Source organism: Mya arenaria, chromosome 9 (assembly GCF_026914265.1).
Source record: "Mya arenaria isolate MELC-2E11 chromosome 9, ASM2691426v1".
Taxonomy (NCBI): Eukaryota; Metazoa; Mollusca; class Bivalvia; order Myida; family Myidae; genus Mya; species Mya arenaria.
In genome coordinates this window covers 9,588,845-9,605,912 of record NC_069130.1, presented here as the reverse complement: position 1 = coordinate 9,605,912, position 17,068 = coordinate 9,588,845, and the positions used below count along the sequence as shown (strand labels likewise).

At 33.7% G+C, this 17,068-nt stretch overlaps 1 protein-coding gene across 1 annotated transcript in view; it reads left to right on the top strand.

The window, feature by feature from the left end:
• The window catches only part of LOC128246834 (uncharacterized), a 114,388-nt gene that overhangs the window by 14,187 nt on the left and 83,133 nt on the right, over positions 1-17,068 (top strand). The window contains 3 exon segments of the mRNA XM_052965303.1: positions 7,288-7,423; positions 13,673-13,832; positions 15,937-16,018. Coding sequence (XP_052821263.1) covers positions 7,288-7,423; positions 13,673-13,832; positions 15,937-16,018 — 378 coding nt within the window.

Here is a 17,068-nt window from a genome sequence, read left to right as displayed (position 1 = left end):
GCTGTCAATAACACTTTTTTTTTTTACTTAATGTATATTTCATTTAAAGAAAAAAGTGATGTCTTATATATATTTTTATTTCATTTTAGTTTAAAGGTTTCTAATTTTTTTGTTGGTAGCTTTTTATTCCGGCAGATAAAAGGACCGTAACTCTGTCAACAAATTGATAGATGTTTTTAAAAAAATATGCATATTTGAGATTTTAATGATGTTAGCTTTAAAATGAGATATCACATCATTATTTATATCACTTGAAAAATATATTAATATTATGATTTTAATACTAACTCAGCAGTAAATTATAAGAATAAAACTCAGTTAACAAATTTTAACAAAGTCTTAAAATTAATTTTTCATTAGTCATTTGAGACCAATTATTGGGCCGATTGTTCAGAACTTTGTTAAAGTTAACAAAGTTGTTAACGTCATCGTTGTTAACTTTCAAATCGATATGCCTCTGTATTAGGTTCACAGATACACTTATGATCTGCAGTATTTTTAACAAGAGTTGAGACAACTGTTTCAGCTGCACATGTTTTTATTTAAATACATGAGCCCATCATCAAATAGTTCACATCTAAAAGTTAAAGGGGCTGTACTCCGTATGATGAAATAGCAAAAAAAAAAGAAAATTGTCAAAAACTGACATAAACTTTGTATCTATGTGTACAATGCATTAAAACTTAACTAACTGAAGTACCACATAGTTTACAAATAGGTTTTTTTTTGCAGTTTTTTTGTATTTTTCCATTATAAAAGATAACTAGGTATGTCTACCTAGTGGAATTCATTCCTTATACGTGATTGGCTAGTCGATTTTATCACGTGATATTACCAAGTAATATATATTACCAAGTGCTTTAATACTCAACCGGTTAGAGTAAGCCTTCGTAGCACAGTGGATATGATACTGGACTGCAATTTTGGCGACAATGGTTCGAAGTCGCTCCCTGACTCTATTTTTTTTTACATTTCTGTATTTTATTTTTACAATGATATCAATATGATATAAAATAGTAAAACATTTTATTAAATAATTGTCCTGAGATTCGTTACAGAAAAAAACTTTTTTTGGTGCGAACCTGGTGTACAGTTCCTTTAACAATGATGTCGTTAATCCTGTTTTTAAATTTAGCAAAAACATCTGAACAATCGAGCCAATGATGATGAAAAATGTATCAAATGATTTTTCTAATGATCAAAATCAGTGGTTACAATCATGTGCGGATATATACTGTAAATGAAGTCCGCAGATTTGAAAGACCTTGCATGTTCCACTTTTCAAATCTAATCAAGCAGAGAATATTCTCATCTCCTTAATAGAAAGCTGTCTTAAGCAACGGTTTGACCTTTGAAAGTATTTCTTAATAGGAAAGAAAAGATTACATAAAATCTAAGAATTAAAAATAAACCATTGAAAGAGTTTGAAATTATGCAATACAAGTAAACATTAATCATTACGGCGCGCAGTGTTTGTTTAATTCTCATTCAAACAGTCTGGAAAACAACAAATTATTAATTTATCACTAAACCTTATTTATGGATTAAAACATATTGTGCGACTTCTAAGTTTTAATTTTCAAAATTATTACAATCACTATTTTTTTTTGAGATTCTTTAAACAGGATCTGTACAACTCCTTGAAACAAGTGTGCTATTGGATTTAAAATGTGTGCCGTTCATTTTTGTGTTATACATGATGAAAACTTTGATATATGCCATGTAAATTGCAATTTAAATACACGTAATTCCTTGGACTTACGTATAACAGCTGATGTCTGAGGGCTTTGAAGTTTTATCTATTTTCATTTGAAGTGTGGTTAATCCGTTTAAATTTAAATGGATTATGTTATTTTGAAATATGTCAAATCATTTTCAACAAGTTTAATAAAGAAATTTTAATTTTTAACACTTGAAGGTGAATTGGTGGACGATTATTACTGGGTCAAATTCATGCTAAGTGTCAAAGCGCTTAATAAAATAAAAACATATTTAAAATATTTATTTATTCAATGACATAATGCACTTCAAATTTGCTATTTCAATATTCAGTTGGACTATTCATAGGTGAAAAAAACTTGAATATTTCATTTTGATGTTCATATATTGAAAGGAGGTTGAATAGTTATGAAATAAAAATTGTATATGAGCAATATTCATATTAAATTTGAGAGAGATTTCTCTTTCAATAAAAGGATGAATATGATTCACTGAGATTCGTTTGATGTTAATTTTGATCATTAAACAGTGTGGTGATAATTACCATTAATATTACATTAGTGTTGGAAAACATTTAAAAGAGAATTTTTGTGAAAATCTTTCTTTGCTTATAACAGCGTCTATCTCCTTCGGAATCATAAATATTTATTTAGTATTATGCAGAAAAATATCTGCGAAGCATTCTGCATACAATAATTAACCTAGTGCTGACTTAAATAGTTATGTTAATGTCAGCGGAATTTGTTGAACCATTTTTCTTATGCGTTTAACTAGTTCTCAGATTGCGTTAAACTATTTCTGGGATTGTTTGTCTTCTTAGGTCATCCGCTGATATTTTCGGACAGGAGATTAACTTAGCTGGTCAGTGTTGTGGTCAGTTGGTCTAGCTTGTAGCTGGAACCATATTCTGTGTTAATACAACTCAACTCAACTCAAATTTTAATTGCTATTTTAGGCTTCCAGCCATTTTAAGCACTGTCAGAAGCAACATGGAATATATCAGAATTGTCACAAGATAAAACATTGTGCAAGTGAACAGTATGACAAAAAAAACCGTCTTCTTATAATGGACAATTAATTTTTATGACAATCTCGTGGAAGAGGATGGTGCGGCCAGGGAGAAAAAAAATGTTATTTTGCATCAAGCGGAACAATATTTGATTATGACAAGACATTGCTGTTCTTGCTACAAACGATCAGCGGAATATGTAATTTTATTTGGATATTATTGGTTATGTGTCTGCATATTTGTTCTGACATTTGATGCAGCTGAGTGAGTGTCGGTCAGTTAATTCTTGATGCTTTGGAGCTACTTTTTATTTTGACCTCATTAAGGCAATTAAAACAGGGTGGTTTTACTGATGGAAAATGGATTATCTTACTAAAATTATTATACATGTATGACAAAACTGACAACTTGAATATATAACTAATTTGTGAATGGATAGTAACAATTTTTGCTTGTATTATATATATTGATGCGAGAATTCAAGTTGTGGAATAAATCCAAATGTGAAAAATGGATGTACTTGGAGTATTAGGTTTTAACAAGGGGAAAAAGGCCTCCCTGCCTTATCGACGAAATCGGAGTTATAGTCTTCCCGAGAATCGATACGAACCAAAAAGTCGGAGCTATAGTTTGCCGACCACTGTCTTTGATGGATCTTGTGAGGCAAGTATTAAATTGATTTCGAAGAGTTCTTAAGTTTGAAACCCAGCTGTTGCAGTATAAAATTTGACAATTGGTTAGACATGGTATATTAACATAAAAGTTATTATGTTTGACATGTTCTTAGAATTATGAATTTATGATGAAGCTGAAAAGGTTTACGAGATATTCATTTTTTTGGTAGAATTTAAGTTATGAAGCATTACAAATGTATCTTCATTTCAGGAACCATCTCATTAATGATTCGATGTGCACTTTTCTTTCAATCGCTATTAAGATTCAAGATCTCTGAGTAGTTATAATCTGTATAAACATAAAAGCTTATGTTAGTTTAAACAAACTTTTTTGATTTTGCAAGTTAAATTTTCAATTAAATTTTGACATTCATTTAATAATTTTTAAGTGAAATTCTTGATCTTACATTATTCCAATATTTTGTCCTGTGTTGATAGCTTATATGCTGATAAGCTGGCCCAATTGAAAAGTATGATGGCAGATACTTTTGATTCATTTCCAGAGTTGTTGGCCCTTCATTAAATAAATTGATCTCAGATCTTTTTTCTATATTCTGGGGGATAGCAAAATTCTCTCATCACTGAATTTGCTAACAAAAGTGTTGCACAAAATATAAACATTTTTAGCTGGCTCATTTGAGAGGTTTTAAGAGGGCAGATACTCTTGCCTTCATTTTCAGAGTTATTAGCCCTTCAAAAAATAAATTGATCTCAGTCTTGAATCTCTTTCTTCTATTTTCTGGGGGATAGCAAAATTTTCTCATCACTGAATTCGCTAACGAAACTGTCACACGAGAACACGTAATTTTTTGCTGGCCCCACTTAGAGTATTTGAGGTAGATACTTTGGCTTTCATTTTACAGTTATTGGCCCTTCGTAAAATGAAGTGATCTCAGATATTTCTTCTATTTTCTGGGGGATAGCAAAATTTTCTCATCACTGAATTCGCTAACGAAACTGTCACACAAAAATCATGTCACATTTACTTTTTGAAAAGATTTATCAGTGATTCAATTTCTCTTTATGATTATAATTTATTCAAATTTGATTTATCGTATAAACGTAAGATTGAAGTAAGACGCAGTGCATGGGACTCAAATAAACCCACTAAATTATTTGTCCCAGCGTGTAGCTTTGAAATTCATTGCCTAGTAACATAAATAATTTATTTACCGCCTTCAGAAAATTGAAACATTAAAGTTGACTTGGTATTTGAGTCAGATAGTGTAACTGGAGATCTATTACGAAAAAACATACTTTTGGAAAGAAATTTACGATCACAATATGTTCGTTAATTTCCTTATATGACTGTGTGTGTTGAGTTCTACATTAAATTGATATTTGACGAAAAAAGTTATAGTGTCAATCATGGTGTTGTGTGTTCGTTATTTATGTGGATTTACACAAATGGATAAATAACACATTGGTGTGACTTTAATGAAGAACTGAAAGGACAGGATGGTGTTTAAATTGTATATGATTTTTATGTATTAGGTAAACAAAGTAGTCGGACAATTTGAATCCCATCCAAAAATATTTATGAAAGATGTATCATTGATACATGCATACTTTTGTCGGCTGGGAAATGTTTCTATCAGCGTTCAAATCATCTGTTTATCTGTTCTTTCATTAGGCTAATTATTCAAAGTCTGCCCTTGGCTACTTAAATTCGGCCTGGCAATTTAGTTGTTAAATAATTCGGATGAAGTGTTGTATTATTGGGAATAATGTTGTGGATTTTATGTTTGGTTCATTATCTATCATTTTTTATAAATAATTAAGAGTAATTCATGTATAGAATATTTATGGACCAAAATTGCATGTATTAGGTATTACATACAGTAAATTTACTTAATGTGAAATGATATATGAAATGTGAAAGTTACAGAAAAACATTCAAATAAAATAAATGGAGAACCATTTTAAAATCTTTGCTAAACTTGTGTTGAATGGGCATACATGAATTAGAAGGATTTAAGCGAAGGATTTTGGAGTGCAGAAAAGTTCAAAACCATGTTATGATGGTCTAAAACCTGGACAATTATGTCCAGCGTTTCATCGCAGTTATTATAATGGCTGGAGATAATAAGAATACTTAGAAAGAAGATGCTAAAATAGTATCATCCGCTTAAGTTTAATCAAGCATGTTAAGCCTGCAAAAATACTATATTTACATTGATTTAAAATTGCGGATTAAACTGAATACACTGATGTTTCATTTCAAAGTTTGTAAACAAGGAGTTTAAAAGATTAATAAATGAAAAACTTATGTGTACGGTGCAAAGAATTTTCACAAAATTTGAAAATATCGATCCAGAAATTCTTGTGAACATTTAAATGATAAAACCACATATTTGTATCGCAAATGGATATATTGCGGGGGAGTGGATCTTCGGTATTGTAAATGTTTGCATGAGGTGTTGACGAACATGTTTATTTTCCAAAAAAGGCGCAAACTCAACAATGCGATGGTATGTTTAACCAATGTGGTTTAATAATAATCAGTCATGCTCAATTTGAAGATGTTGTTAAGGTGCAGAATTATTGTTAACAAGATTTTGAAATGTTCAAGTCTTTTTTGTGTACTTTGTTGTGAAAACATAATAAATCTGTTCGTCTTATGCTTGTAAAAAAATTTGGATTGTAAATTTTAAGATTTGATGCTCAAATGATTTTTTCGCAGGTTTGTCTTTGCAGTTTTATGTAAATTAGTTAAAAAATAGCCTTATTTAAACCATTGTAAACTTTATATGATAAAATATGTTCGAGAATTATCATGCAATAAGTCATGTTTAGTTTGATGGTTCAAACAAAAGTTTGTCTATTGTATTTCATGAGTTCTCTTGTAGACTTCTTGGCTGACTTACAACGCCCATGTTCCGGGTCATGATGTCTGCCCAATTGATAGGGAGACATGTTTTTTGCCCTGTCTGTCAGTCCGTCTGTCAGTAAGTCTGTACGTCACACATTGTTTCCAATCAATTACTACAGAACGCTTGGACCCTGAAACTTCATTCATGGTATGCAGTTGGTCATCACCAGAAGTCCCTCTATTGATTTTGAGATCAGTAGGTCAAAGGTCAAGGTCACAGTGACCTTGAGGTGAAAAAACAGTGTTGACTGATTAATGTAAGATTGCTTGAGCCAAGGAACTTCACACTTGGTATGCAAGCAAGTTGGTCATGATAAGTAGATGACCCCGATTGACTTTGAGATGACTATTCATATACAGTAGATGTTTACATATTAAAGCTGCACTCTCACAGATTTACCATTTTTACAACTTTTTTATTTCTTGTCTTGGAAAGAGCAAATTTTTGTGTAAATATCTTCAAACCAATAATATAAGATTGCTAACAAAAAATCAGATCGTAGATTTTCATATTTCCGTTCGAATTTATTTTTTTAATGGCCTGAACGGTTTAAGAAAAATGCATAAAACATCATTTTTTTAACTTTAATACAAATATCTGCGATCTTTTTTTTTTTTCAGCAGTCTTATTTAACTTGTTTCCATGGATTTTCGCAAAAATTGGCTCGTTCCAAGACAAACATTTAAAAAAAAGTTGTCAAAACGTTCAATCTGTGAGAGTGCAGCTTTAATATGTTTGAAAAGGCCATATTCAAGGTCACTGGTCATTTGTCTCCAGTCTAAAAGTATAAATATCATGTCCATCATTAATTATTTCTCAGCTACGACCACACAATGGGGGAGATAAGGGCTTTTTAAAAAAAAGCGATCTCTAGTTTCAATCTCCAAGACATCCAGTTCTCACCATTTACCATAATTTTGTACCGGTGGTTAATTTTCCAGTCTATTGACCTTGGTGTATGGTGAATGTGAAGCACAAAATTTAAAAATGTTTTCAACTTTTTCTATTTCAGATCTGTCACCACCCGGCATGTACAAAGAACAATGAGAATCGACCCATGTTGTTGTGTAAAGAGTGTGACTCGACGCTACACTCGCGACCCGAGTCTAGCGGCCATCTTGTACTGGATCTGCCCAAGAGAAAGGCTGGTATGTATCACACTTTTCACTCTTTAGATAGGGCATATGTTGTTGTGTAAAGGGTATGACTCGACGCTACACTTGCGACCCAAGTCTAGCGGCCATCTTGTACTGGATCTGCTAAAGAGAAAGGCTGGTATGTATCACACTTTTCACACTTAAGATAGGGCACATGTTGTTGTGTAAAGGGTATGACTCGACGCTACACTCGCGACCCGAGTCTAGCGGCCATCTTGTACTGGATCTGCTAAAGAGAAAGGCTGGTATGTATCACACTTTTCACACTTAAGATAGGGCACATGTTGTTGTGTAAAGAGATATTGCTCGTTGAATCTAGTGGCCATCTCGTTCAGGCCCTGCCCAAAAGAAAAGCCTGTATGTATCATCCTTTTAGTATCACACTTTTCACACTTAACATAGGGCACATGTTGTGTAAAGAGTGTGATTCCATGCTGCATGCACAACTCAAATCTAGTGGCCATCTTTTTCTTGAAATGTCCAGAAGATAATTCAGTATGTATCACACTTGTAAGTATTACACATTTCACATTTTAGAAACATGTAGACTCTTTACACCTTTCTGTCTATATGACCTGCCAAGTGTGTATCAGCAGTCTTTTCCTCAACTGACAAATATAATTGCTTGCATGTATCACACTTTTCACACTAAAAGCGGACCTGGATGCTATGGAAAGTGTGTGAATGAAAATATTCTTACAGTACACAAGTCCTGAGCGAACAAAGTGTGATGGAACCGATTAATGAAGGCTAAAGAACATGAATATACTGGTGTTTTTTTTTAAGTGTGTAACTCTATCCTTTACCAGTAGACAAAGTCTAGCGGATACCTTTAAGTAGACTTTCTCCAAGAAATAAGTAACCATCACAATTTTTGCACATGTGAGAACATTAACTGTGACCATACCATGCTGTTGCCATAGTAAGTTTGTTTTTGGCTTGATGATGTGGGCATAACACGCAAGGCACAGGCATTTAAACATAGCAGATGGTCATTATTATTTCGCAGTCTTGAACAAGCTCGGAATGTTTGTCATAAATTTTGTCAGCTGAAATTGCTTGTGTGATTTATGCCAGAGGTCAGTTTTACAAAGATGTTGAACAAGCCTGGAAAGTTGTAAAAAGCTATGTAGAAGCTCACCTTCTGAGGATGAAACATTGGTCAAGGCTTGTTTGACCATATGGTATTATTATCTAAGTTGGACATGTAAATCATTGGTTGGACTTCTGTTGCAGTATTACTTTACGCCAAACTGCAATACTGTTACAAGAAACTAGGATGTCCTCCGTGGATGAGCTACATTTTTCCATTCACTGACTTTATTTTTTTAGGCCCTATAAGTTGTTTTGTTCAGATTTTCGTTTATTTATAAATTGATAAATGTAATCAATAGTTTGTTTTTAATAGAAGTTTTGTTAGGGCCTCAGTCAGAGTGTGCGATTATTTATCAAACACTATATAAATGGCATAAAAGCCAATTTCAGTGCAGTTATATCTTTCATCATTTAATTACCCTAATTTATCTTAATTTTAACTTTCATGTAACTCAGATGTATTAAAAAATAAGTTTTTTTTTATTTAACTTAAAGATGGATTAGCGGGCCTTGTTGTTGGATATGTAATTATATATATATATATAGTTTTCGTAATTAGATGTACAAATTCCTTGCTTACAATTATGGCACACTTTGTGAAACCCTAAAAATGAGGCCCTGATATCCTCATTTTTATACATAAACTTGTTTGAAAGTCCTGAGCAATAATGAATAAAGGTATATCTGGCTAAATCAATGATGAGGGCCTCGAATATTTGAATCAGTGAAGGGCCTCAAAGATATTTCTCTTTAAAAGAATGAAATATATATTTTTTGATAACCCAGTTTTGGGGACATTAAATTTTCAGTTAAGGTAACCCTCAGAAGATTGAGTCGTTCTCATCAAATACAAATATTTGTTCCTCTATAGAGTCTTTAACAAATATTAGCTTAATATTCAAACATTATTATTTGCACCAATTCTTTGCGCCATGAAAATTTTATGTCATTATTCGCTTGTTTGGTTTATTATCATGAGGTATTGGACATTCCAACTGGACACCTGCTTGTTAATTAACTTTCAGATAAATTATATTGATCTGACCCCGAAAAATAATAATAATGGCAAAATTTTAGCCACAGACTACTGGGGTCAAATTGTGCTACTGTGATTGATTTAGGTAGAAGATTATGTTCTTGCTTTTGGAAATATTTGGATATTTGGAGTACTTCCCTAAAAAGATATGAAAGGTATTTTTTTTTGTTACAGTGACACTCTTATTCAAATTCAACACATGTATAACAAACATAAATTTTAAGTGATATACCTTAAACTACTTATTATTTAATGCATTTATGGAAAAAAATAATCACTGTTAACAAGATTGTAACCATGTATTTAATAGCTGAAAACACAAAAATATTACTTGATTGGTGAGTGCTAAAAGATTTACTGTGATCTACTATCATCTCATTCGGTAGAAATGCAGCGTTTCCAGGTGGATCTTTCTTTAAAAAAACCCACAGTTTCCTTCATAAAAACCATTATTTTCGACATTTATTCATCCTTTTTGGTATTAATTAAAACAATTGTATTAACTGTGGAAAATCTGTTTTGGGAGTTAGTGCATCTTTAATCTTTTCCAATATTACCATAGACCATCTGTCATGGTCAACATGTACAGGGTGAGAAATCATGTGACTTCAAAAGGGTTCTCACACTGGTCACCAGGGGTCACAACAGATGTAAACAAACAATGAAGTGACGTTAATTTCTAAATAACTTTTATGACAGAAAAGACATAAAAATATTTCTAAGCCTATAAAAGGCTATATTTTCTGCTTATATGCACATGTGAAATATTTTAGATTTGCTGTATTTTAATTATGCAATCCTAGGCTAAATTTTCAACTCAACTGGATGTTGTCGAACATTATGCAATGCTGTAATTGTGGCCAAGGATTTCATCATTAAAATAAGCAGAAGCAGAAAAAAAGCAGTTTTTTAATTAAGGCTTAGAAATATTTTTATATCTTTTCTGTCATAAAAGTTTTTTTAGAATTTAACCACACTTGTTTGTTAACATCGATTGTGACCCTTGTTAAGAATGCCTTTTAGGTCATGTGATTCCTCAGGTCACATCAGTCCGCCCGATTAGCTCAATAGGTAGTGCGTTGGACTGTGAATTTGACAACCCGGTTTCGATTCCCGGGCGGACCAGGTCACTTCTGTTGTGATTGGTTATGAAATCCTTTCTATGACCATTCACACTGTACCACTGCCGTGCTTGGCATGTACAGAAGTTGTCAGTTCCTTGCAGAGGTGAAGGCACTTAGTACTGGTTAACCGCCTGATAGTCTGCCACGGTAAGGTGTGCAGTGGTTGAACTGTCACTCTGGGACCTTTTAATGTGCTCACGCCGGGACCCGGAGTATAAACTACTAACACCACCACCACCAGGTCACGTCATTCCTCACCCTGACTTAAGAGTAAATTAAAGTAGTTTGCAAAATGAGCAGAATTTGATAAAATAATTAAGTGCTTTATTATATTTAACACCGTTTATATGATCAAGAAAAATTTGGCTGATCGTTCAGAACACTGTTCAAGTTAACAATGTTGTTAACGTCATCGTTGTTAACTTTCAAAATGTTACTTTTCTGGAAAATTAATGGATTCACTTTCATCTGCTGTATTTCTAACACAATTTTAGACAAATGTTTCAGCTGTACTTGTTAAAATATATGTAATCACGTACATTATTTAACATTTTACGCCTAGAAGTGAACAACAATGTTATTAATCATGTTGTGAACATTAACAAAGTTCTGAACAATCCGCCCGATGATTATCAATTATTCAATATTGATCGATAGAAATAGGAGTAAATTGCAAGGTGCAAGGCAAATTATTTTAGAAATCAATTGAAAGGGTTTTGTGAAAACATATTATAATATTTTTTTTTGGGCCTCTAAAGCTGCACTCTTACAGATTGACCGTCGTGACAACTCTTTTATTTTTTGGTTTGATATGATTCTTTTTTTTGCGTAAATGTGTGGAAGCCAGTAAGATAAGACTGCTTAAACAAAAATCAGATCACTGTTTTTCATATTTACAATCGAAAGATGTTTTTTATGGCTAAAAGCGTAACTTATAACGCTTTAAAAAAAAGGCCCATTCAGTGATTACTCCGACAAGATAATTAAGTCATCATAATGTTTTTGGAGCAAAGTGCACAGACAGAATGTTACCCTGGTTAGAGCTAAACTGGTTCTTTAGGACTAGTGTATAGCACTGTCACACAGGACCCCCATTAAACGTCCCTCCCAGAAGACAATAAGTATTTTTTTGTGGTGCAGCTGGGAATCGATCCAGCAAGCCCTGGATTGACAGTCAAGTGTGTTAATTACCACTAGTGCTCCGATCTGCCACCATATATAAGTCCTCAGCAATCAATTCTCTTTAAAATGGAACCAAAATGATATAGGGTCAGCATTGATGAAAAATAAATACTATATCCATAGTGGAAGATGAAAATGACAAGTTTAAACTTTACATTATAAACGTTGAGTGTTCTTAAAACTTCTACATAAACTTATACACCAGTCAATTGTACCCTGTGAACCCCCCCCCCCCCCCCCCCCCAGGTCCGGGGAATAGCAGTGACTTTGACTTGCAGTCCAGCCAAGACCGGGTAAAATCCCTGTCATGTGGGGATGAACTGTTGATTAAATCCCTGCCAAATGCCCCCGCACCCCAGGGACCTTAGGTAAGACTCATTCCCCGCTATTTTGGTGCGAAGACAAAACCACCGCGGCACTACGGGGCCACCAGGAATGTAAAAATACAGCCCATTTCCTCGGTATACCCCCGTTCCGGGGGGGGGGGGGGGGAGGGGGCGTTGTTACAATGAACTGGTGCATTACAGTCACTTACAGTCATTAAAATTGCCAAACTTACAAAATATAAAAACGTAATTTTTATGTTATGGCTCATTTTTATGATTACTGTATGTATAAATGAACTAGAACTATTCTTGGCATATTCTTAATCAAGATTTCTGTATAAGGTTTTGACAGCTCAAATGGCAGTTATGAAGGCCTTGGAATCAAACACAGTAAGAAACAAGTCACAAACATGTGTTGAGGCTTGGAAAATACATCAGTCATTTGATCAGTCTGCAAATTTGTGTCTGAAGTGATTAAGCGGTGCTTTGTAAATGCCAGTTTTTGTCTCTATAAGAGGATGTTTTCTGTGCTTACGTCTAAATGACGTTCATCTCAACGTCAGACTTTATAATTTCATAAGGATTGGAATTTTATACGGGGTTTTGCAAGGCAATGCTTTTAACAATAATTTCCAATGGTATTTTGTATGATTTCATTGTTTGTCAGTATATTTCTAACTAGAGAGAAGATAGCAGCCCGTGTACACCCACAATATCAATCAATCACATTCAGAACAGTATGTGATATTTCAGCCAGTTGCAACTCTTATTGACCAATCACTGAGCAGTTTGTTATTTCAGCCAGTTCGAAGACGGCATGGTTTCATGCACACCAACTCCAGTCCAACTCTTATTGACCAATCACTGAGCAGTTTGTTATTTAAGCCAGTTCGAAGATGGCCAGTTTCTTGCACACCAACTTCATCCCAACTCTAATTGACCAATCACTGAGCAGTTTGTTATTTCAGCCAGTTCTAAGACGGCATGGTTTCATGCACACCAACTCCAATCCAACTCTTATTGACCAATCACTGAGCAGTTTGTTATTTTAGCCAGTTCGAAGATGGCCAGTTTCTTGCACACCAACTTCATCCCAACTCTAATTGACCAATCACTGAGCAGTTTGTTATTTCAGCCAGTTCGAAGACGGCACGGTTTCATGCATACCAACTTTATCCCAACTCTTACGGACCAATCACTGAGCAGTTTGTTATTTCAGCTAGATCAAAGACTGCACAATTGCATGCACACCAACTACATCCTCAATTTTAAGGGACCAATCAATGAACAGTATGTTATATTTCAGCCAATAATAAGATGGCAAAGGTACATGCACATACTCCACCCCAACTTTTATGGGCCAATCACTGAGCAGAATGTTGTATTTCAACCAATAAAAAGACTGCATAATTGATGAACACCAATTCAATCTGAATTTCATGAACCAATCACTAAGCTGCTGCATTTTATGTTTCAGTCAATGAGAAGACGGCGCGGTTCATGCACACAAACTCCACCCCAAACTTCATCAACCAATCACTGACAAGTATGGATATAGAGGAGATTGAGCCAGGAGAGGGGGATGATGACGGGGAACTGGTGGTTGCCATGGAGACGGACAGGAAGAATTCTGTCAGGTATCACTAAAAAACATGTTTTTATTTAGTCTGTAAAACAAATGTTTTTTTCTGATTCTATATTTAGCTTGCCCTTTGAATTGAATAGGTTGAAAATTTGCCATAGCCCTTTTGTCTTTATTGCCGGCATCATACTTTAAAAAGTTATTTCAAGATATTCATATGAAACTTGGTACACATGTTGCCAAAGACAATATGCACATATACAGCAAGGCTCATAACTCTGCCTTTTATGACAATTTAAAAATTTCTCCCTGTTGGACTGTAAAAAAAAAATCATCTGATGTTTATTGGCATTCGGTCCCAGGCATTCTCAGTATGACGCAATATTTGACTTTTATTGCAGCCATCTTAAAATACAATCAAAAAGCTCAATGTATAAATGTTGTAGCCTTTCCATTGTTCAAACTGGTATCTCCAAAGAAAAGTGCTCTTTAATCAGATTTTATTAGATTTGCAAAGGCTCATTTGAACTGCTATGTAACACTTTTTGCACTCTTAAAGCAAGGAAACAAAGTTGGGTGTATCGATTGTTATAGCTGTGTTGTTATGGGTGAATTTAAATGTTGGCCATAACTCAGAAACCATTGAAGATGTTGTTATGAAACTTGGTAAACATGTGTCCAATTTACTTAGGCGTTACCAAAAGAAATAATGGTTTCACAACCTAGTGTCTTATTTTTAACACCCGGTTCTAATTCGAATTGCCACTGGACAAACTTATTCCGACCATTTTGAGTATTTTAGCTATTTCTTTTTTTGTGAATGTCCTGTTTTTTGTAGAGCAATAAGTCAGCAATGACCCAGCTAAAAAGGCTATTGTGTGAAAATGAAATGCAGACAAAGCTTAGTGTTACCTAATAAAATAATTCCTTAGAAATTGTTACTTTGGCCCTATCAAATTATTACTCAAAATATTAGTGTAATTTATTATACAGAGCTGCCTTTATAAATTTATGCTGTTATGTTTAGTGTAAGGAGCCTTTCACCAGTTTTGATGGAAAATAATTCAGACATGAAATTAAAATAAGAACACTTGCTGAGAATTGACATTTTTATGTCAAACAGCAGTTGTATGGCTATTTGAGATAACTCATTAATTTTAAAGGAGGAAAATGCACATACATAAATCCAGAACCAGTTTATCCAGGATCAGTCAGTTGACATCTTAACATATTTATTTGAAACTTGAAAACCATTTATCATCTATCTTCAAATATCAAATTAGGTCTTATCTGAACTTGTTGATGATAATAAAAAAATAACATAAGCAAATATTCATATCAATATTTATCGAATGTGAGTGTTTTACAGTGCGTTACAGTATAAAGATTTTAGGTACAAGCGATCGGTCGTAAAATCATATAGCTTTATTACTTCCCCTTAAGAGAGAATATCATTTTATTGTCCGAGTTTGACTCCTATCATGAAATTTGACATCGTTTTGATACTTGGAGTTGATAATAAAACACTCTTAAAGTGCTTTCACATTTTTTGAAACGCAACGTTGCATGTCAGGGCCGTCTCTAAGGTTTGCAAGGAAATGGGCCGGGCCCTTTAAAGAGAGGAAGTTGTCCCCCAAAAAGGGCATTTCGAATTAACACCAATAATAAATATTCTATTAGACTTTATGGAGTTTAAATGTACCAATGTTATACAAATACCACTAATAACATTCATTTATTATCTTTATTCTTGTGACAGTTTGTTGAGAAAGTCTATTAACTTTTTTAACTGTAACTCAAAGTTTACATTTATTTTAGTTGAGGAGAAAAAAGTAACAAAATACAACCAAGATGCACCATTTCAGACTAGAAATTGTTAAATTTTCTTTTTCTCAAAACCTCCTACAAACACTATATACTTAATAAATTTTGGTTATGAGTGAGGGGCAAAACTTGAAAGGTTACGCACCTTCTAACATCAAATCCTGGAGCCCCCCCTGTAATATATACGGTAGAATACCTCCAAAATGGGCAAGATGAGTTAGATAGTTTATTCAGGGATTTTATTCACTTATGAAAAAATTGGTAGAGGGGATTTCGTCTGTCTGACTAGATTTACACATGCCGTTTTATTTACCAAAACTATTTTTTTATTCCAGTAAAGACATTGTAGACGGGTCTGAAGCGGAGAAAAAACTGAAACGTAAAAAAGTTGTGAAAGCCAAACGACGTCACACTACGGTAAGCTTTGATCAATTGCTGTATTACCGTACATTGTGGAATAAATTTCTGTTTGTTTGTTTGCAGTGTTTTGGTGCAATTAGGCTTTTTTTGGTAACCATGACAACAAATTGATGGTGTCAGTTCCAGTGTGCTGTAGAAGTTTTGATACTTTCAGGTCTTGCTTTGGCTGTATGATTTTGAAAGTTTGGCACTGATTTGAATATTTTATTTTTTCTAGTTTTGACTGTTTACAGTACCATTTTGTAATCAATTACATACTTTCGAAATAACAGCCCAAACAAGACCTTTTTCCTTAGTTTTGACTGTTTACAGTACCTTTTTGTAAAATTGGCTCTCAATATGGAGATATTCCTACAACTTTCATCAGTACTAGTGTTGTCAGATACAAGTTCAGTTAGAGATCTTTGTTTTTAGTGTTTTCAGCCATATCATCTGAAATATTCGGTGAAGAAAGAGAAAAGTTATCTTTGTTTTAAGTCTTCATTTGAAGCAAAATGTTGCTTTCCATGTAGCATTTATGAGGTAATTTATCAGGTGGTATACACACACTGATTACCATGGAAGTATAGTATCTACCATGTCTTGTCCCAATTTTCATATCAACTTTCTTTGTTAGAACAACTAGAATTAGTTTAGTTTCTCATCGGTCTAAATATTAGGTCAAACCATTTGTCACGTATTAATTATGCCTCATCCATCCTTGGACCAAATTGCTGACTAATGTCTGATATTCTGGTCAACATATACCGGCCATTCAGGAAATGAAAATCAGGCTTCATGCAGATTGCCGAAGACTTATATGGGCATATTACTAGGGCTTCATGAAGCTCCATAATTAGAACTGAACTGACACACAGGACACACTTATATAATAACAAAAATGAGCCGCTGTAGAATATGTGTTCACTGAATCTTGATGAGCATTGACTTTTGTGCCCTCTTGATAGGTTTTTTTCTAACTGGAATGTATTAAAGGGACAAGACACCAAATGTAAACCACAAGAAAAAAGATAATTGTTGAAGCTAACATAAGATTTATATCGTTGT